Source organism: Eubalaena glacialis, chromosome 16 (genome assembly GCF_028564815.1).
Source record: "Eubalaena glacialis isolate mEubGla1 chromosome 16, mEubGla1.1.hap2.+ XY, whole genome shotgun sequence".
Lineage (NCBI taxonomy): Eukaryota > Metazoa > Chordata > Mammalia > Artiodactyla > Balaenidae > Eubalaena > Eubalaena glacialis.
In genome coordinates this window covers 9,629,682-9,652,573 of record NC_083731.1, presented here as the reverse complement: position 1 = coordinate 9,652,573, position 22,892 = coordinate 9,629,682, and the positions used below count along the sequence as shown (strand labels likewise).

The following is a 22,892-nucleotide window of genomic DNA, read 5'->3' as shown; positions in this document are numbered from 1 at the left end:
TCAAAATGATGAAAATACAAAGTTAGTCCTGGCTTAGAGTTCCCTTGGTTTGGAAAGTGGAATCATTTGATAGAACCATATTACGTGGGGAAATTTGTCTTTGTGGATTACCATATCATTAAGGGAAGAAACTGAAGGAAATGATTACGTATATTCAGTTTGCATTGTCTTGAAAGGGAAAATAATATATCAAATGGATTTTAACAAAAATATCAAGTACTGGTTAGATCTAACTTATCCCCCCCAACTTTTTTCTCTTGATGGTCTTCATATTACTTTGTAAGAAGCTACTTGTAAATATCAGATTCCAGTTCATGAGCATTTCTTGATCATTTTTAAGGCAAGAAATATCCTCTATGGAAGAAGAGTGTTCTGGAATGGATGGAACTACATTTGTCCTGGATTGACGTTTCTGAGGCTAGATAACTTAACGCAAAAGAGCTCAATGATTACAAAGAAAAAAATAAGTTTTGGTGTCAGCACACTCTCCTATAATGTCCTGAGAGCCTTTAAAGCTCAGCATGGCCGTGATGCCACTTGATGTGTCTCTTGCTGCCAAATTCCTGCCCTTGTGATACAGTTCAGCCTGTGATCCCATTTACATACCAAAACTAGACACCATGTTCTTCTTCCAGTGTCATGGATGTGTGTGTGTGTGTGTGTGTGTGTGTGTGTGTGTGTGTGTGTGTGTTTTCAAAGAATGCTCATAGGTCTTTTGAAAGCAATTCTCTAATGTATGTTCCGCATATTTGCTATCAGGGATAAACAATAACATTCTGTACCTTTCATCTCTATTTTGTCGATCCTCTGCCTACAGAGTGTAAAGGAATCCTTGTTAGAATCAATGAAATTAACTCCTGCAGGCCAAATATATGTGTACATATACACACCTAGATTTGACAAACTAGCATTGATGCATGACATTTCAGATCAGTGTGGTAAAATTCACTTCTAGTTCTCTCATTTTCAAGATAAAGTGAGATGAAGGCCAGACAGATGAACTAGTGACACATTTATTTATTTATTTATTTAATTTTTAACATCTTTATTGGCGTATAATTGCTTTACAATGCTGTGTTAGTTTCTGCTTTATAACAAAATGAATCAGCTATACATATACGTATATCCCCATATCTCCTCCCTCTTGCGTCTCCCTCCCACCCTCCCTATCCCACCCCTCTAGGTGGTCACAAAGCACCGAGCTGATCTCCCTGTGCTATGCGGCTGCTTCCCACTAGCTATCTGTTTTACATTTGGTAGTGTATATAAGTCCATGCTACTCTCTCACTTCGTCCCAGCTTTCCCTTCCCCCCTCCGTGTCCTCAAGTCCATTCTCTACGTCTGCGTCTTTATTCCTGTCCTGCCCCTAGGTTCTTCATAACCTTTTTTTTTAGATTCCATATATATGTGTTAGGATACGGTATTTGTTTTTCTCTTTCTGACTTACTTCACTCTGTATGACAGACTCTAGGTCCATCCACCTTAGTGACACATTTAGATGGAAGACACAGGCCTCCTAATTTCTTCACTTATGCTTTTTTTCCCTACTTGTTTAGGAAAGACCTTGATATAGTATGTTATGGCAGTCTAAAGGATTTTCATGCTAAATAGATATTATCATTTCTAAACTCTATAAATCAAAACCAAGCATTTTCATCTTCATTTTATCGCTATAAAATGATTCCTTCTCTCTCTCTCTTTGGCATAACTTTTATGCTGGAATTGAGAAACTTGTGACCTCAGAAAAGAAATTGCAGTTTCAATTTTTGATTTCCTGCCTTTTCTGAAAGGCTAAATACCTGCTTCAGAATCTGGTATCAATACATTGCATTTCTAACTGATTTTCGTAACTCCACTGATAAAATACCATGAAGGATTTTATAGAAAAAGTACAGTTTCATCTACAGTGGGATCCATAACATATTTTTGACAACGTGTGACTTTGAGTTATTAAAAGATGTAGAACATATTTAATTTTTGTTACTGTGAAAGTAAAGTTATGTTTATGTTTTAACTTGTCAAATTAATCTCTGATCAACATTTAGATTAGGCAGTACCACTGTCGATACTAGTTTTCATCATGCTAGACTAGTTATTTAAACCTTTTCTCTGTTACTTTTACATTTACTTCTTCTGTGATCTTCATTGGGGCATTTGATTTAGGTATTCCTACTTTCCTAAAACAATGAAACCTTCAAAAACACTCTATATGCCACTATTTCATCATTTAACCTGGTTGCCATATATTCACTGACTCTCAGCAATTTCATTATGGATGGTTTGCTTTAAGTCATCCGTATTTTCATAACCCTTCTTTCCTCAGCTTGAACTTGTTCAGTGGATGTTGGCTTCTAAAGGCAAAGTGTAGAAGACACATAAGTGGATGATTTGAGGAGGAGCAGTGGCCTTCCTGAACTAGGCGATGTTCTCCCACTTTGATACTTTCCTATTCAAAGGCCAAACCTTTTATCCCAAGCCAAACACAGCAATGACACGATCTCATCAGTTCTTTCCAGTGTGTACACAATTGACTGCAGCTGTTTTTGAGAGCGTCTTTTGATCAAATGAAGCAGGGGCTCGGGTACAAGGCTGAGGCAGAAGCACGGACGCTTAGGGATCATCACGCACATGGTGAAAGTGAGGACACACTTTATATCGTCTTCCCAACTTTATTTGGAGTTGGTGATGCCTGGAGGTGACGCGGACACTTATAGGAGTAATCCTTGAGAATGTTCCTGATGCTGCATTAAATGCACAGGGAGTAGAGGTGAAGACCTTACAGGCCACATTTCCCCCTGGAGTTTGTAGAAGTGCACAGAAATAGCAAAGGGATAGAAAAGTGAAGCTGCATAACATGAGGGGGAAAAAGCACAGAGATTAAAGGCTGAATGAGGAAAATAGAACAAAAAGAAAACAGACTGAATATGAGGGCAGAAAGGGGAAAGACTTGCAGAGATTTCTTCTAGCTAGCGCATCTGTACATTTTGCAAAATTTGTTTTGCACCCACAATTAATCTGACTTCTTTTGATATTAACTGGACCAGATTTTAATTCTAAAAATCTCTATTGATAGCTTCTGACCGTCTTCACGGATTTGTTTTATGCCACCACAGTTTTTTTTTAATGTTGACATGTGAATGAATCTCAGATAGAAGGTAATGGCTGCTCTTAAACCGACTGCAGAACTTGAGAACGTTCTCCCTTCAGTCCCCGTCTCCCTCCTCACAGGTTCCTACTTTATTCCACGTGCCAAGGGATCAGGACCTTCAGGACCTTCACTGCCTGTGAATTCCAGGCACCTGCAGCAGCAGGTGGCATCCTCTTGGGTAGTTACAGATTTCCTGGCATCCTCACCTACTGGATGTTTTGTTCTAACTTTCACAGCTATTTTAAAGTTTCAAGAATGAAGCTTTTTTCCCCTTTCAATCTAACTCTGTTTTTCAGTTTTATTGTTGAAGTGTCAACTTGTCTTCCACAAATGGCAGCATGTTTTGTACTTTGTCCAGCATCCTCATGGCAGATCTAACTGCCCTTGAAATGAAACCTCTTGTCTCCAAGAATTTCAAAGCCACTGGCTCCCATAAAACAGCAAAATTGATTGTACTTTAAACGTTAAAGATTTTGTGTTTAAAACTGTTATTTATCTATGCATTTGCAACATAGCTCTGTTTGCAAATTTTGCTCTAAATTATTGGGTTGGCCAAAAAGTTCATTTGGGTTTTTCTGTAAGACGTTAAGGGAAAACCCAAACGAACTTTTTGGCCAACCCAATACACGAGGATTGGGAAGATGGGTAGGAACGTCTTAAGCCAGGATAAATGGCAAGAAGCCATGGAACCCAACAATCTCTGAGACATAATTGCTAGTAAGTTAAACTATTGTAATAAAAATTCTTATATTTGAAGGTCTAAATGATCATAGTCACGTAATATGTATTTATTAGCAATCAAAATTTTTTTCCTTTAAAATGATGAGCTCTAAGGCAAAGTATTAGTATTAACAGCAATTTGTTGTATAGACTTTGTTACATAGTAGGTGCTCAATAAATGTGCATTGAATTGAATTTAGTGTTAAATGAGAGATGTGGACGCTGTGATCCTTAATAGCTCATCCTACTTTGACCTATGATTTTATGATTTGTTCCATGAAGAACCAGGTTTATAGATAGTGAAAAGCTTCCTGATAGGTGGATTGTCCAATACTTCAAACTCAAAAGATGGACATCTGACCACAGACCTCATGGAATACTGATAAAACAGACCAGTCTTCCCTGAAGACTGGTCCATACCAGTTTCCATATTGTGTGATATATGTTAATATCAGATGCCAAATACAAAATAGCAGGGATTGTTATTCATTAGCATTATATTCGATTTACTTAAAGAAAGTGTAATTCCACTTCCTTTAAAATTCTTCATGCATTTTTGGAGAAATTATAGAAATCTACTTTACATTGCATCTGTAATAATGAGTATCTGAATGGTTATTAGGAGTTAGGAAAAGCTCAGATCGTGCTTTCTTTTCCTTTCTATTCCTACTTGGTTGTATATGTGGGCTCAAGTGAATAAAAATAAAAATTGCTTACTTTTATGTAGCATTTTAAGATATATTATGTACTTCCTGATAAATATGGATAGATAATCCGATTTAAAATGAAGAACTAAACCTCAACGAGGTTGTCATTTGACCAGCCCTACTCTGTAAGGAGCAGGGTCAGGATTTGAACCTACTTATTTGATTGATAACCTGGTCTATTTTATGCTATACCATATCAGTACTTATCACAGTTCTTTACAGGCTCTGTGCCCACGTAAATTTAATATCTTTCCTGACCTCTTTTGTGTATAGGAAATTAGTCTTCAAGGGTTGCGAACTCCACACAGGTTACTGGTTTTAAGCTAAAGGTCTATAGGCTAAGCATGTAGTGTGTAGTAAAAAGATAATGAAAATAAAGTGTGAGGGACTCCAGAAACAAAGACCCTGTTTCAGAAACAAATTGTTTTCCATTTCCTATGGCTCTCCTCCACGTGAATTAATTGCCCAATCCATCAAATCCTCCTTTTAGGCCCCAGCAGACTAATTCAGTCTCATGCACTTAGATTTTGAAAGATTCAAGTTGATAGCCCTATGAACCTGTTTATCTGATCTGGAGTTGTTGCTTTTCTTTCCCCGTAATCAATCAATATACCTAGATCAGGTATTTAAGAACATTGAGAAAAATGGGCTTTTGCCTTAATGTTTTATATTGTGCTTAATTGAGATCGTGACTCATTTGTGACATTCACTGTTGAAATGAAAGTTAATTCTGACTTTGGTATATTTTTCTCATATACATGTGTACACATATATATATATATATGGCTCATAAATACAATAACATATATATATTATTACTCCCATTGTGAAGGTCATGGGCAGTGTAACTGTGGAAGATGTGACTGCAAAGTAGGCTGGTATGGAAAAAAGTGCGAGCACACACGTTCCTGCCCGCTGTCAGCTGAGGAGAGCATCAAGAAATGCCAGGGAAGCTCTGCTCTGCCTTGCTCTGGAAGGGGTAAGTGAGGGTCTCAGGCCTTGCGACCCATCGCCTCCTGTGAGTCAAATGAATTCAGTTCACATGTATCTCATTTAAAAGGTAGCTGAGATTCCTGAATGAGGAAAGGTTAGTCTTTTCAGAACTAATAATGACTCCAATACCCATGAGTGAAAGTACATGGAGAAATATAATCTCATTCTTTCTCCCTCTCTGTCTCTCACACACACACACACACACACACACACACACACACACACACACCCATCAGTCTACTTTAGCTCTGAGGTCTGTTCAGTTTCTATTCAGTTCAATGCTACATTAAAAAAGAAAAAACAGTTTGGATATTTGCTCAGAGCTTTCTCAATAAGATCATCTAATTGTCCAATGACAATTAGAAACTTAATAACATCCTATTGATTTGTACTGTTGGCTTTTGAAAAAGTATTGTATAGACAGATAGCTTGGAATAAGCTTTTCTTGTCTTAGATGGCATGTAGCCTCAGGTGTGCTCTTGGTATCAGATCAGTACAAATTGGAGGAGAAGGAAGAATTCATCTAGGGGAAAGCTGGTTTCATTCTTTTTGATTTATCAAAATAAGAAATACAATTTCTACTCTCACATGAAAATGGCAAAGTTAATGTGAAATTTGCTTTCAGAGGAACTGGTAATTGAAGTTATTACAAATTTCATTCATGAAAGAGGAAAAGGAGAAAGATTTCCTTTATCTGAATGTTAGATCAGAAATTTAATTTTGTGTTGCAGGGTAATTATTTTTTGAAAAATGAATTTTTTAATTGAGATATAATTCAAATGTCATAAAATTCACTCTTTTAAAGTATACAACTTAGTGGGGTTTTTTTAGTATATTCACAGAATTACCCAACCATCACCACTGCCTCATTCCTAAACATTTTTGTCATCACAGAAAGAAACTCTGTACCCTTCCTGGGCACTCCCCGTTATCCTCTCCGCTCAGCCCCTAGAAACCATTAATCTACTTCCTGTCTCTGTGGATTTGCCTAATCTGGATATTTCACATATAAATATGAAATATGTTTTCTTTTCGCTCCTGTTTTTTTTTCACTTAGCTTAATGTTTTCAATGTTGTAACATGTGTCAGTACTTCATTCATTTTATGGCTGAGTAATATTCATTTGTATGGATATACCACATTTGTTCATCCACTCATCTGTTAATAAACATTTGGGTTGTTTCTACTTTTTGGCCATCGTAAATAATGTTCTGTGCATATTTATGTACAAGTTTTTGTGTGGACATGTGCTTTTGATTTCTCTTGGTTATCTACCCATGAGGGGAATTGCTGGGTCATATGGTAACTCTATGTTTAACTTTTTGAGGTACCACAAAACTATCTTTAAAGTGACTACACCATTTTACATTCCCTCCAGAAGTGTATGAAGGTTCCAATTTCTCCACATCCTCACCATTATTTGTTATCACATGTCTTTTTCATTACTTACAGCTTTTTTTTGGGGGGGGTGCAGAAAACTCCCAAAGTCTCCAAGATTATTTGTAAAATAGTATTTTCTCATACTCTGATAGTCATCCTTCATGATTATAAGGAGGAGGGTAGGATATGGGTAGAAGGAATTTTTAATTTCAGAAGCATTTCTGAATTGCCCCATCTTTCATTAATACTCCCAGGCTGGAAGCAATGTTCTACCAGTGTTAATAAAATATTGTGATTATAGTGCTTGAGTAAGCCTATTATGCTCTTAAAATAACAAAGACTAAAAATCAGTATTCCTCGGACTACTGGTATTATTTATTGCTAAAAATAACAAATTATAGGACTTCCCTGGTGGCGCAGTGGTTAAGAATCCACCTGCCAATGCAGGGGACACGGGTTCAAGCCCTGGTCCAGGAAGATCCCACATGCTGCGGAGCAACTAAGCCCGTGCGCCACAACTACTGAGCCTGCACTCTAGAGCCCACGAGCCACAACTACAGAGCCCGCATGCTGCAACTACTGAAGCCCACGTGCCTAGAACCTGTGTTCCGCAACAAGAGAAGCCACTGCAATGAGAAGTCCACGCACCGCAACGAAGAGTAGCCCCTGCTCGCTGCAACTAGAGAAAGCCTGCGTGCAGCAACGAACACCCAACGCAGCCAAAAATATATAAATAAATACATTTATTTAAAAAAATAAATAAAAATAAATTATACAATGGAAAAATTTTAAAAGCATATAAAATATATCTCAAACATAGAAAATGACTTTAAGTAATATATATATACACACACATATATGTGTATGTATATATTTGCCAGTGGTTTCTCATTTGTCTTGAAATTTTTTTATATAATGCTAGTGCAAGAGAATTATTTGTGGACTTTATATATCAATGTTTAATAAACTCTGACAGACACATATTTGTCTCCTACCTTTCTAGAGATTCATTAAGTTATTTAGCTACCATTTTTAAGCAATAGCTTATATTTAAAGTTTATCTTATTAAAAAGGTGTGGATATGTATAGAATTGTATTTTTTATTTTTTTGTAATTCATTCAAGCCTTTTGAAGCACTTTCCAGATAAATATAAGCTTCTCTAGTTTCCTCACAGGGAAACGGAAGTATTGATGAGTAAAGTGATTTTCCAGGGAACTGTAACAAAATACAAGAATTTTGAGACTGAAGACCAAGGATTTATGACAGGCAGTCCAATGCTCGGACCAGTGGTCAGAGACTTCCTTTTTCATAGGGCGACATCTGCAAACTCCTGGGCACTGGAGGTCTTAAAGCAAATGGCCAATATGAAAACTTTCAAAGGATTAGTTTTGCGATTTATGAATGACAACTGCAGCTGTGGTTACATGAGTGAGGAAAGCAATTACAAGGCTCATCGGTTCTCCAGCCGGAGAGCCTCAGCAGCTCGCTAGCTGGGGCCAAGGAAAAAAAACAATTCTCCTGGTAGCATTAAATTAGATTACTTTCTTGTGCTGCTGATGACTAAGTGTGATCATTATGTCTTAAAGGTAGGGGAATCATTTAGAGGATCTTTTAAATTCTCTATTAATTCCTGTGATTCCTTGATTTCTGTTCCTTCATTTAGATTTAGTTAGATGACTCTCATAAAGACAATATTGATGTACAGTGATTCATCCTGCTCCTGGGGTTGGAAGGTGGGGCACAGCTTTCTCAATTCTCCTATCAATGTTCTGCTCAAAAATTTAAAGTGGCTTATGATAGTCTACACATTAGTTTTAAACTCTTCTTGATTCAAAATGCATTTTTATTATTATTGAGGTTCTCCTGAGTATGTGTCTAGCTTTGGCCAGAAAATGTGAGCAAAATGTGTCACTTTGGAGCAGAAGTTGAGGCAGTGAGAGATTTTCCATTCTCTCTTTTTCCCTGGCAAGGGGATTTGAAGTTTGAGATGGTGGCAGATCCATTAGCCTGGGTCTCTGAATGAGGATGATCAGCAGAAACCTCTGCTGACCCACCGAGGTTCTGTCACACGAGTGAGAAATAAACCTTTGTTGTTTTAAGCAGCTGAGATATTGGGGTTGTTTGTTGTGGCTGCAGAACTCCTGACTCATACTCTCTTCTGCATATAAAATTAGGGAACACAGCTAGAGCAAAGCAAACAAACAAGCAAATGCAACAAAAATCACACTCAATCCAAAGAGATAAGCATAAAAAAGTTGAGGTTTATAACTATATATGTATATCGTATCAGTATCAATATCTAAATCAACATAAATATCTGTATATTTTATAAATGATGTTTTTATACAATTCTATCAACAGCATTTATGTGCACTTATTCGACAAGTTAAATGCTAAGAGCACTGAATGCATTATCTTTTTTAATATTCCCCAAACACAATGAGATAGGAAGAAATATAATTCTTCTTTTTTACAAAAGAAGAAATTGGAAATTTGAACAGTTTGCCATCTTACATAGTAGGTGCCAGAGGTGCAACTTTTAATAGAAACTTTTAATACAGGCCCTCTGATGCCAGAGCTGTCATCTTAGGTAATTTACTAACATGCCACAGTTTGTTAACGTGTTCTTTTAACATGTCAATTTTCTGAACAACTTGTCATGAATATATTTCCTTGTTATAAATATTCTTCTGCAAAATTATTGATATGGCTGCATAGTATTCCATAATATGGTTGTAGCAAAAGAATTTAATCAACCCTCTTTTATTAGACATCTAAATTGTCTCTTATTTTATTCAAGTTATAAATGTTATAATTTACATTCTTGAAGTGGAATATTTGCATAAATCCTAAGTATTAATTCTTAGATGTAGATTGCATAGATCTAAATGAATAAAAATATATTAAAACTTTTTAATAAAAAAATTGCCCAAACAATTTATAGTCTCTAGAAAAATTGTTCCAGTATACCCTCCTACCAGGAGTGGAAGAGGGGTTCCCTTTGCCCACCAATAGTGACAATTATAAATAATTAGTTCGCTTTTCTTGGTGTATTTTGCTCTTCGTGTTGTAAACTTTTACTTTATCAAACTCCTTTTATTGACTTCTATAATCATCAAAACAAATGATTTATCGCAGGCATTAATATTCAGAAGCTTGTGTTTGCAGTATTTGCCTTCTTTGATCATAATTTGTCCTTATGTCAAAGTCATCTTTTTGTTTGTTATTGCACTCCCGTGTGTTTTTGTTGTCTGTCCTCTGTGCCCTTTGGTTTTCTTTCATCAGACTTGTTCTAAGAGGTATTGCCTATGTTTTGGTCCTTCAGCACACATACCCATACACCGCCACAAGGGGAGGTGTGGAGTGGAAGAATGACAAATTGAAGCTAATTATTTAATATTGTAGCTTCCAGAAAATAGGAACCATGTCCTCATTTTTATCAATTAGTATGCTTTAATTAATTAAGTAAGCAAGTTGGTTCAATTCCTCACCTAGGAACGTACTTTCAAAGAATGATAGCATGCCAAATTCTCACCATCTGGAGATTTTTCATTTAAGCCGTAATTTATCTCTCCTTTTTAGTGGCAAAGCACACCTTTAAATTCTTTTGCTTTTATTAATCAGAGAAGTTTTCTATGATGCATGTATTTTTTTAACCTATGTGTGATTTTTTTGGGCAACTAAATCATTTTTCTTATTCATGTATACAGAGATACAATTATTATTTGGAACATAATTTTTTTTTTTAATTGGAAGTCCTCTAAAATTTTTTTAAAAATTTTTTGGGAGGAGAGTCTTTTGATTTTTTAAAAAATTTTTATCAGCTTTATTGAGGTATAATTGAGATACAAAAACTGCACATATTTAATGTATACAATCTGATGAATTTGGACATGTGTATACACCTGTGATGCCATCACCACAATTAGGGTGATAAGCATATCCATTACCTCCAAAAATGTCCTTGTTTCCCTTTGCTTTTGTGTGTATGTATGTGTGTGTGTGCGCATGTGTGTAAGAATGCTTAACACAAGAGAGATCTAACATAGTCAAACCTATAGAAACAGAAAATAGAGTGGTGGTGGCCAGGGATGGGGAAAGGAGGAAATGGGGAAGTTGTTATTCAATGGGTATAAGTGTCAATTATACACGATGAATAAGGTCTAGAGATCTGCTATACCACAGAGTGCCTATAGTTAAACAATTTTAACTTTTTTTGTGTGGTTTTGTGGACTGAAAAATATTTTGTTAATTAATTAATTTTTAAAATTTTTGGCTGTGTTGAGTCTTTGTTGCTGCGTGCGGGCTTTCTCTAGTTGCGGCGAGTGGGAGCTACTCTTCGTTGCGGTGCGCGGGCTTCTCATTGCAGTGGCTTGTTGCGGAGCACAGGCTCTAGGTGCGCGGGCTTCAGTAGTTGTGGCTCACGGGGCTTAGTTGCTCCGCAGCATGTGAGATCTTCCCAGACCAGGGCTCAAACCCGTGTCCCCTGCGTTGGCAGGCGGATTCTTAACCACTGCACCACCAGGGAAGTCCCCTGAAAAATTTAAGAGGATAGAGCTCCAAACATTTTAGATTAAGTACAACACCACCTAGTGTGATTTTGATTATATTTTTAAAATCCCCAGTGGCCTAATTAGATATCTTATTGTAAGTTAACTGAAGTGGGAAATGTGTAGAGTTTTCAAGAGGCAAGGGAACCCGCTGTGTTCTTCCAGTAGTCCTTCGAGAAGGAGAGTGGGATTCAGATTTCCTCTCTTCCAGGCGTTCAGATTGATTGATCCACCCCATCTGTCAGTGCTTGAGAACCCTGGAATAGTCATACACTGAATTATGACCTTTCTAACGTAGTTGTTAAGGATCACATCCAAAGAAGATGAAGAAATGACCCTGTAAAATTAACTTCTTTACTCTTCCTTATCCAGAAAGAATCATCCTGCTTTCAGTGATGCACAGAATGGGGATAATATCAGTGAATTGGGAAATCATGTCAGAAGCAAAAGTCTATATTTTGTATAGACATTAAATGATGAGGAATCAGTCTGTGGATCCCAGGGAGTCTTCTGTGGATCTCTGAGCACATCTTAAACTTACAGTGCTCTCTGTTATGGCTTTTATGTGCTCTATTATCATGGAATAACCCACAATAGAAAGATGGTATCTAGGAAGAGAAAAGCCTGTTTGTTATTTGCTTCCTTTGCACTCAGAAAATACTTATTAGAATGTCTTTAAACTGTATATGCAATCCACACTTCACAAAACCTCAGGAATGTAAATACTCTTTCTTATGACTTTATTGAAGATAGTACAGAGACAAAAAGATTGGGATCAAGTGGGAGAACTAAATATGGGGCCTCTAGCATCCTTTATGTCCTCATGATGTGTTGGGACTTCTGTGTGTTGGTGGGGCATTTTCTACCTTCATGAGGAAGCCAAAGGTGCAGGTGCCCAGAACTGGTGTTTGTCTGGATGGTCCTGATTCAATCCAGTATTTAACCTCTCAGTCATATGAAGAAGCAGCATTTACTAAAGGCATAATTTGTGTACATTGAAGGAAACTGCTAAAAATAATGGAAACAAGCCAAGAAAAGATCTCATGCAAGACGGTTATGTAGGCACTCCCCTTTCCAGTGGGTAAATAATTATCTCTGTTCCTTATTTCCCCTTCTTTATTTCATCTTGCCTTTCTTCTTGCTATTTTTATATTCAGCAGAGCACAAAGGAAATTCAGAAGCTGAATTTAATAATTTTGTCTATCTTTTAAAAAGACGGTGGAAAATAATTCAATGGAAAATAATAAACATAGTGTTTTCTTCGATAACCTGAGTATTTTCTTTTCTTTTTTTTTTTAACCTGAATATTTTCTAATCCATAGTCCAGAAAACTGTATCACTCCCAAGACAGAGTGAATATTTTTTTTCGTGTTCCAGTCAGCGATCTTGCCTAAATGCTTTATCTATGGCAACAGAACACTTTGTGTCAAAGATAGGAATCGATCCAAATAAAAGGACAATTTTTATTACATTTTGCATATTTTTTATGTGGTAAATTGAAAACTGGTGAAATTTTTTGGCTAAGAAAACTTCCTAGGAAAGGCTGCAGTTAATATTGTCAAAATCTATTTGAAATGAAAATAGAATATTAGACATGAATTCAACCCCGATTTCTTTAAGGGACCTTAAAATGAAACGTGTGACAACTATGACAATTTTGTTACTTTAATTATATATTTATTTCTATTAAAACATTAAGCACACAGTGAAGGATGTAATGTGGGGCTCTAGTGGTTATTTAATTGATTTTATTCAATATAAATAAGCAAACCAGATATTTTTAGTGGGAAAAAAGCAATCTCTTCTGCTATCAGCCGTAATCTTCGCAGAACTGCACATTCTACGGACTTTCTTTTTAGTAGAAAATCAATGAGGCAGAAGTTCATTATTTTGTCTAGGCTTTAGGGTCATGTAGATGATCAGAACTCTATGATTCCTTTCTTGGATACATAAGATGCCATTAAAAATTTATAAGGCTGGCCATTGTGTTATATTTGCATGATGAATATATATGCAAATATTATATTCAATAAAAATTAGTATGTTCAATGTATAATCACCCTAGAGCACACTGACATCTTATGCATCGTATTTTCATTAGTGATGTTGCTCATCGAATTTAATAAATCTAATATTTATTGATCACCCTACCAAGTATCTCTATGCTAAGCTGGGGATCAGGAAACTAGGACCAGGAGGCCCACATTTTGTTTTTGTAAATAAAATTTTATTGGAACACAGCTATGCTCATTTGTTTACATATGGCTGCTTTTTTGCTATCATGGCAGAGTTGCCACAGAGGTGTATGGTACACAGGGCCTAAAATGTTTACTATCTGGCCCTTTACAGAAGGAGTTTGCTGATTCCCATGCTAAGCATTTGTGATAAAAGTGACAAAGAACAGGTTGAGTGTCTTGAGGGTCAGGGGAAGAAGATATTATTTTCTAAATAAATTTGGGGGCATATAGGGCTTCATGAAGTGAGTGAAGCTAAAACTGAGTTTACCTATAAGTAGCATTAGACAGATACTGGTTTAGAAAAAAGAACATTCCCGCTAGAGGGAACACCATGGAGAGAAACACTGAGTTAACAAGGGAATAACTTTTTCAAGGGACAGGAGACAAACTCACTTTTGATGATATATGAAGAATCAGACAGTGGTGGGAAGCAGCCTGGGGGCAAATGCCATTTCTCCCATCCCCCATTACCCTCTCTCCATGTTTTGATGGGTTTGAGACAGAAAAAAACTTCTTTGCAGACCTCTTGTTCTCATAATTGTCATAGGAGGTTGATGTTAGTAAGAAGGACATACATTGTAAGTACAGATTTTAAATATACTGCAATGATGTCATAGAAATGCCAGGTTAACCTTGCTTAGTGCCTACTCCAGTGCATCATCGCTAAAATACCAAGTTTAATGTAACTAAAGTGACCAAGATCCAACCTTCCCATACACAAGGCAAGTACGCTAACATCCTCTCCTGTGCTTTTCTTCCTCTTTCCTATACCCCCAATCATGTTTACTTATCTACTGAGGGAATAGGAGAAGACAAACACAATTCTAAAGTGGCTGTTTTATTGAGTCATTCATATTAGCAAAGTAAAATGACAGCAGTTTAGCAGTTGGATTGGTATTTTGAGGGTCACATTATCTGTAACGGGTATGTGTACACATACCTGCATGTTTTAAATGGCAAAAGGACATTGTGTCGTAGTGAGGCAAGATAGTGGGTTATTGGTTTGGGCTGAGAAACCCTAGACTGAGTCTGGGCTCTGCCACTAACCAGGTGTATGATCCAGCAAGTCACAGCCTACCTTAATGGTGACTTTGAACTTAGCTTCTTCAGGCTACTTTTCCTCTCCTTCACTTCTCTCTGCAGCAAGTGAACTTGACTCTGTGTTCTGACTCACTTGGATCCGTAGATTCTGTATGCTCTCACGGGCCCCATGTGTTTCATTTATGACTCACCTTCTTGACAGACTTTGTCTCTGGTTTTGCATAGCTAACTAGATAGCTGACTACTCTTCAGGAGAATCAGGTGACTAGCCAAGCTGTTTTCTAGAGTGTGCTTTCTACCAAGTGACTGTTTTGGGTACAAACTAATATATTCTTCAGTTATGGAATCCTTTCATTTGCAGTGTAACAGTTAAGATGGATGAAATTTTGGTTCTTCATAAATATTTATTTCTCATGTGATGCCTTTCATTTGGATAAAGGAGGAAAGACAGGATTCTTTGGCTTCTTATTTAAGTTTCTAAATAATTTTGGCCTCTTTGCTGCTCAAAATATCCATGCCATGTGGATGCTTGTAAATACTACCAAATGGTCTGGCATAGTACAGTCATGAGCCATTTAAGGTTTGAACAGTCCCAAGGATGAAACAGAAAATATTTGCGGTCATATGTAAAGTTCTTTATAAGGACATTAAATCATTTGCCAGGATTTCTTTCTCTGGATTTTTTCCTAAGCCCTGTGTTGCACAATAGTTAACTGAAGGAGCTTAAAAGAAATGTAAAAAAAAGATCGCCAGCAGATATAGAGTATATGGTGACTAGAAAGGTGTCTCACACAGCTTCACTTGATTAACTTGCTGGAAGTGTGCATATCATTAATGTTACTATTAAATTATAGTCACAACAGTGAGACGATCACAGAACTTATACGCCTGAGTGTAGTTTACTGTAATTATAAAGAGACAGTAGCAAAACCCAAGAGGTATAATGCATGCTTGACTCTAAAGGCACTATTCTGGATGATTCTGCGACATAAAGAGAGAAGCCCAGAAGGATTATTAGTAGATGAGATCCTGGATGGGGTAGGAGGCCTGAAGTCTTGTGGCTGCACAGAGGTGTGACAGGGCTGGAACACGCTGACATTGTTCAACCCTGTTCCCAAATGTCACTCCCATCCTTCACTTGTATGGTCCCTGGGAAAACTCTCGACAGGCATCTCCTTCCTGTTTGGGTCGAGAGGTGCACACGATGCTGCCAACCTTGTGCTTCCTTTGAGCATCTATAGCCTCATCCAGTCAGTCACTTTCCAATCCCCAGGGCGTGTGCCTCCGCGGGGGCAGGAATTCAAGAGATGACCATATGGCCTATGAAAGCCTCTCGGGGCAGATGTGCTCACCCCATTTATTGTTTGTGTGGCCCTGGGAAGTTGTATTTTAGCTTTATGGACCCTCAGTTGTTATCTCTAAAAACAGTATTATTATAACGGCTGTTTCCTCTAAAATGTTGTGAGGGGCGATTAAGATGGCACATAGGAAATTGTTTTGTTAACTTTAAAACCAACATGCAGTTGTGAGGGATTGCAAGGGTTTAAGCAGACGACATAGCAGCTGAACTCAAGGCCATAGAATTTAAGAGAGAAAACAAGATCAATATTCCTTCACTCATTCATTCATTAATTCATTCATACAGTCAACATATATTTATTGGGATCCTACTATGTGCCTAGAACCAGTCTAGGAGCTTAGGATAGAATAATAAATAAGGCAGCCAAAGTCAGGGCTCTCAGAGAGCTTGTGGTAAGTTTGGTCAGAGAAGTTAAACAAGAAAACAAATAATTTTGGATAGTGCTAGGAGAAGGAAATCAAGATAATTTGGCCAAGGCGGGGTATGGGGCCAGCTCCAGATAAGGTTGCCAGTGACCCTCTCTGAGGAGTCCTGCTTGGCCAGATCTGAGTACTGAAAAGGGATCAAATGCGAACTGAGGTAAGATGGCCGGAAAACAGGAAAAAAAAAAAGGTTTATACCAAATTTCAGACTCAAGTAATGAAGGTTTTCTGGAAGAGATCAAAGGTGGGTGGGCTTTGTTCTTTAAGAATCCAGAGAGGAGGGACTTCCCTGGTGGTCCAGTGGTTAAGACTCCACGCTTCCAATGCAGGGGGCGGGGGCGAAGGTTCGATCCCTGGTCTGGGAACTGAGATCCCACATGCCTTGGGGTGTGGCCATAAAATTAAATTAAAAAAAAAAGAATCCAGAGAGGAGACTTAGAATTTGTTGAAGAAGTATTTTTAAAGTACCAGTGTGAGCTCTTACCTGATTTAATTTGTCTGTGAGATGGCCTGGGCGTCAGGGATTTTAAGAGCTCACTGGTGATTCTGCTGTGCAGCCACATTTAGAATCCCTCTCTGCAGAGTTGTGTAATGGGCATAGTCCTGCAGCAGAAGGACGGACACTTTTGCTTTTGCCCTACTTCTCACAGAGCAAACAGGGCTTCAGGGAGTGCTTAAGAGTTGCAGAAAAATTACTGTCCTGTGGTGTCTTTGCCTGATGCTCCATTGAATAGATGGGAAAGCAATGAGGCAGTGGGTGGGCACGGGGAAGGTATGCTCTTGGAGAAAGGGATAAAGAATTTTCAAAACAGAAAGTCCCATCAGGAGGCACAGAAATATGAAAGAAGATGGTATATTTGTTCAGGGAATTGCTCCATCCCAGTTTTTGTATATCTGAGGTGGGAGTGAGAATCTGTATTTTTAAATAGATCCAGTGAAATTACGAAGCATTTGGGTATGAATGTGGGGGGTAAACCTCATTTCACAAAAATATCCTTCCATGGTCCTCAATTGTCCAGAGGCCTAGACCTGCTTTCAAGCTTCACCAATTGTTTTCTGAGAACTAATCTGTGATGTGTTTTTTCAACCAGAATATTTGTATTGTAATGAGGGATTCTTGGAATTCTATACCCAAGGATTCTTAACCTGAAATGCACACAACTCTGGAGGTTTATGGTCGGGTGCCAGGGCAATAAGCACCTCTTATAATAGCACAAATATATTATACATACCTTTTATATTTTTATAAAGAGAGGGTCTGTGGCTTCTTTTACCAGATTCTGTTGATAAAAGGGTTGCATGATATCAACAAAAGGTGGAATTGATTTAGAAACCATTGCATAAAACCAAAACACTTTTAAAGAGATGTTACAGTAGATTATTAAGGAACGTAGTTTGAGGTAGATGTGCCTTAACTAGACATTGTATAGTTTAATAGTTAAATTAGTAAATTATCCAAATAGTAATCAAATATAGAAATACTCTGTGATATCTAGTTGTATTCATAACTTATGATGTGGCTTCTTTTCTTATTTATTGAGGTATAGTCGATGTACAATATTATGTAAGTTTTGGGGGTACAACAGTGATTTACAATTTTAAAGGTTATATTCCATTTATAGTTATTATAAAATACTGGCTATATTCCCTATGTTGTACCATATATCCTTGTAGCTTATTTATTTTATAGATAGTAGTTTGTACCTCTTAATCCCCCACTCCTGTCTTGCCCCTCCTCCCTTCCCTCTCCCCACTGGTAACCACTAGTTTGTTCTCTATATCTGTGAGTCTGTTTCTTTTTTGTTATATTCACTAGTTTTATTTTTTAGATTCCACATATAAACAACATATAGTATTTGTCTTTCTCTGTCTAACGTGTTTCACTTAGCATAGTACTCTCCAAGTCCATCCCTGTTGTTGCAAATGGCAAAATTTCACTTTTTATTTTACGGCTAAATAGTGTTCTGTTGTATGTATGTGTATATATGTGTGTGTGTGCAAGTATATGGGTGTATGTGTGTATATATATGGGTGTGTGTGTGCATACATATGTGTGTGTGTGTATACATATGGGTGTGTGTGTGCATATATATGGGTGTGTGTGCATACATATGGGTGTGTGTGTGCATACATATGGGGGTGTGTGTGTGTACATATGGGTGTGTGTGTGTATATATATGGGTGTGTGCATATATATGGGGGTGTGTGTGTGCATATATATGGGTGTGTGTGTGTATATATATGGGTGTGTGTGTGTATACATATGGGTGTGTGTGTGTGCATATATATGGGTGTGTGTGTATGCCTATATATGGTTGTGTGTGTGCCTACATATGGGTGTGTGTGTGCATATATATGGGTGTGTGTGTATATATATGAGTCTGTGTGTGCATATATATGGGTGTGTGTGTGTGCATACATATGGGTGTGTGTGCATACATATGGGTGTGTGTGTGCATATATATGGGTGTGTGTGTGTGCATACATATGGGTGTGTTTGTGCATACATATGGGTGTGTGTGCATATATATGGGTGTGTGTGCATACATATGGGTGTGTGTGTGCATATATATGGGTGTGTGTGTGTATATATACACATACACCCCCCACATCTTCTTTATCCACTGATCTGTTGACGGACTCTTAGGTTGCTTCCATATTTTGGCAATTGTAAATAATGCTGCTATGAACATTGGGGTGCATGTATCTTTTTGAATTAGTGTTTTAGTTTTTTTGCGGGGGGGGATAAATACCCAGGAGTAGAATTGCTGGATCATATGGTAGCTCTATTTTTAATTTTTTGAGAAACCTCCATACTGTTTTCCATAGTGGCTGTACAAATTGACATTCCCACCAAAAGTGTACGAGGGTTCCCTTTTCTTAGCATCTTTGCTAACATTTGTTATTTGTGGTCTTTTTGATGATAGCCATTCTGCCAGGTGTGAGGTGATATCTCATTGTGGTTTTAATTTGTATTTCTCTGATGATTAACGAGGTGCATCTTTTCCTCTGCCTGTTGGCCATCTGCATTTCCTCTTTGGAAAAATGTCTACTCAGGTTTTCTGTCCATTTTTTAATCGGTTTGTTTGTTTTTTGATGTTGAGTTGTATGAGCTGTTTATATATGTGGGGTATTAACCCCTTATCGGTCATATCATTTGCAAATATTGATATTTTCTCCCATTTGGTAGGTTGTCTTGGCTTTTTAAGAAAAAATGTGTTCACAAGATTCAAGTTTGGAACGAAAAGATGGACCAAACCCAAAACCATTTTATTCTAAGTCATGAGAATTTGTCACTGAAGTTTCTTATTAGGATAATTGGAAACACAGATGCAATTTCAAGCAGAGAATAAAAATTAAGTTCCTGTTTTTCCCTCAGAACAGAATGACATTTCTTCTATAATGCTCTGGGTTTTAGTCTCTACTCATGACAGGTGTCCATTCTGATTAATAAATATTGCTGTCCTGAATGCTCTAAGAATATAACCTGCCATTCTAGAAATAACAGGAGTATAGGAACAAGAACAGAAGGAAATTTAATTTGTATGCTAATCAAGTTCTATTCGGAATTTTATTAACATATATAAAAATATAATACAGAAATACAATTGGTGTTTTGCAATACCTCCATGGCTCCAAACTAAGATTTAGCCAGTCTATAAACTTCTTTCTAATCAACATTCAGTCATATTATTACTGTTTTAACTTTGGCTAGTTAATATCCGTATGAGTCTTAGAAATATGAGGGATAGGGATAAATTATCAAAGAAAATTTCAAGCAGTGTGACAGAGCACGCAACCTGAAGAAACAGTAGAGTAGATAGAAAACTAGGTCTTGGAGCAGCAGTAACTTCTGTGATTATTAATCTTGAATGATCCAGGCGCTACCTCCTGGGCTTGTAACTGTTTGTTCGTCATATATCCATTCTTGTATTCATTTCTTTATTCGATGCAATTGATTACATTGACAATATAAAATGACAAGGAGGATCTCCCTAATATTTACTTTAATGGAATAATTTGGGTAGCTGTTATTTTAACTTTGATGTTGCTTCTAGATTCTGGTTGAATCCAAGGGCTTTATTTCTATGTATAAACTGGCTTCACTGAGAGAAATGATGCATAATGAGAATATTGACTATTATCTGTTCAATGTAGGCAATACATTGGAAAGCGTTCACGAGACCATGGTTGATGCTTACTGTAGATCAGAGACTCTCAGTAACAAAAAGCTGGAGCATTACTGCTGCCAGATCACATTTAAGAGAGATCCCCAGTTGTGGACATATTAAGAGTTGTTTGGTTTTTATGTCCTGAAAGAAGTCTAGCTTTCTTGATTATGTTTTTAATTCCCTTGTCATTAATTACAGTGCTGAGGATATAACAGTATTATACAACATCTATTTTAATTGAGTCATTTGGATGCAAATGGCAGAATCCCAGTTCAACCAGAAACAAACAAATGAGTTATGTGCTTACCTAACCGAGAAAGACAGGGGTAAAGATGACCTTTAGGAGGAGTGGAAAAGGGATTTCCCTCTCCTTCTCTCTTTTCTCTCTCCCTCACACACACACACACACACACACACACACGTGTGTGTGTGTAGGCACATGTCCACACTCAACTGCCCCCAGCACACACATTTCTGCTTCTGTCAGAATTTTGGTCTTAATCTTGCCTACTGCAGATGAATTTTTCTCCCTGCAGGAGGGTCATGGGTTTTAGCATCACCTAGGGTTGTATTTTTACTGTGCCCTGACCGAGGAAAATAAGAGACTTTGCCTTGGCAGTTCAAGGGAGAAACAAAAATAACTGGTGGATTACCTTAGCTTGGAACCATGATCAATTTTGAGCCAGTTCATATTTCCAAAGAAGGGGTTGATGGAGTATTAAATTTGGTTCAACTTGGGGGCAGTGCTGGGGCGGTGAGATGTAAGATTTTAAGACTTCAAAGAGCCCTTCTGAGCCAACAAAACAATGTTTACTGGCTACAACTGCATTTCAGGTTGGTATTGGTCTTGAGAATCTTTGATTACATGTAGAGCCTTCTTGGTGTAGATTACATGTAGAGCCTTGGTGTAGCAAGGATGATATATAGCATATTTTTCAGATTCATAACCTAAGGACAAAACGCCATGATTAGGCAATTCATTAATGATTGTGGTAGGCAGAGTAATGTTCCCCCAGAGGCATTCATGTCCTGATCCCTAGAACCTGTGATTATGTTAGATTATGTGGGAAAGGGGAAAAAGTTGCACATGGAATTAAGATTGCTAATCAGGAGATTATAGTGGATTATCTGCATTGGCCCAGTGTAATCACAAGGGTTCTTACAAGGGGAAGAGGAGACAGAAGAGGAGTCATAATCAGAGGGATGTGACATGGGAACTTAACCTTCTGTTGCTGACTTTGAAGTTGGAGGGATGGGACCAAGAGCCAAGGAATGTGGTTGGCCTCCAGAAATTTGCAAATACAAGGGAATATTTGCCTTTAGAGCCAGAAGGACACAATTCTGTTGACACCTTTATTTTAGTCTAGTGAAATCCATTTAGACTTATGATCTCCAGAACTATAAGGTTATACATTTTGTGTTGCTTTTAGCCACAAAGTTTGTGGTATTTTGTTATAGCAGTGATAGAAAACAGTGATCTATGGATCACTAGTGATCTAGATAGTAAAGTGATCTATGGAAATATTCTTTGGCCTAGTTACTAGAATATAAATCAGAATTTTTTTCTGAGTGAATTATGTATTCCCGTGAATTTTTTAGACTTCTTACAGACAATCTGAAAAAAACTAATGTTAAAAAGGTATTTCTTTTACTGCTAGTATTTCATCTACCAGCATAAACATAAAAAGCTTAGCTAAAGTATAATTTCCTCATTGACTTTCCTCTTGCGTCATTTTAAAATAATGGAAGCTAGTTTTTAAACACAACTTTATATCCTTCTTTTTGCAATTATATGAGATTTTACAGTTTATTCCATGTTGTAATATAGTCTGGATATATTGTTTTTAATGGCTATATACTGTATTAAGTAAGATCTTTTGGCCAAGCATAATATTCATCTTTATTTCATCATTTAATCCATTATTCTACTTAAATGGCCCATGAACACAATTATACGATTTTAATATTATGGTCTGAATTTTTTTCCTGTTTCTATATTGTAATTCTGGGCGTACATCATTATCCAAAGTAAGTAGATCCAAGTTTTATAAGGCCTACATTTTGGGAGTCTTTTTTAATAAAATGAATTCAAAATTACAAGAACAAAATTAGTTAAGGTGAATTTTTATTTAGGATGAAAAGGGAAATCAACATACTTCTT

At 37.2% G+C, this 22,892-nt stretch overlaps 1 protein-coding gene across 2 annotated transcripts in view; it reads left to right on the top strand.

Annotated features, from left to right (window-relative positions):
- The window catches only part of ITGBL1 (integrin subunit beta like 1), a 203,357-nt gene that overhangs the window by 108,228 nt on the left and 72,237 nt on the right, over positions 1–22,892 (top strand). For both annotated transcript variants that reach the window (XM_061170947.1, XM_061170946.1), the window contains one exon: positions 5,408–5,554. In XM_061170947.1, the coding sequence (XP_061026930.1) occupies positions 5,408–5,554 (147 nt within the window). The remainder of the gene's footprint in view (positions 1–5,407; positions 5,555–22,892) is intronic.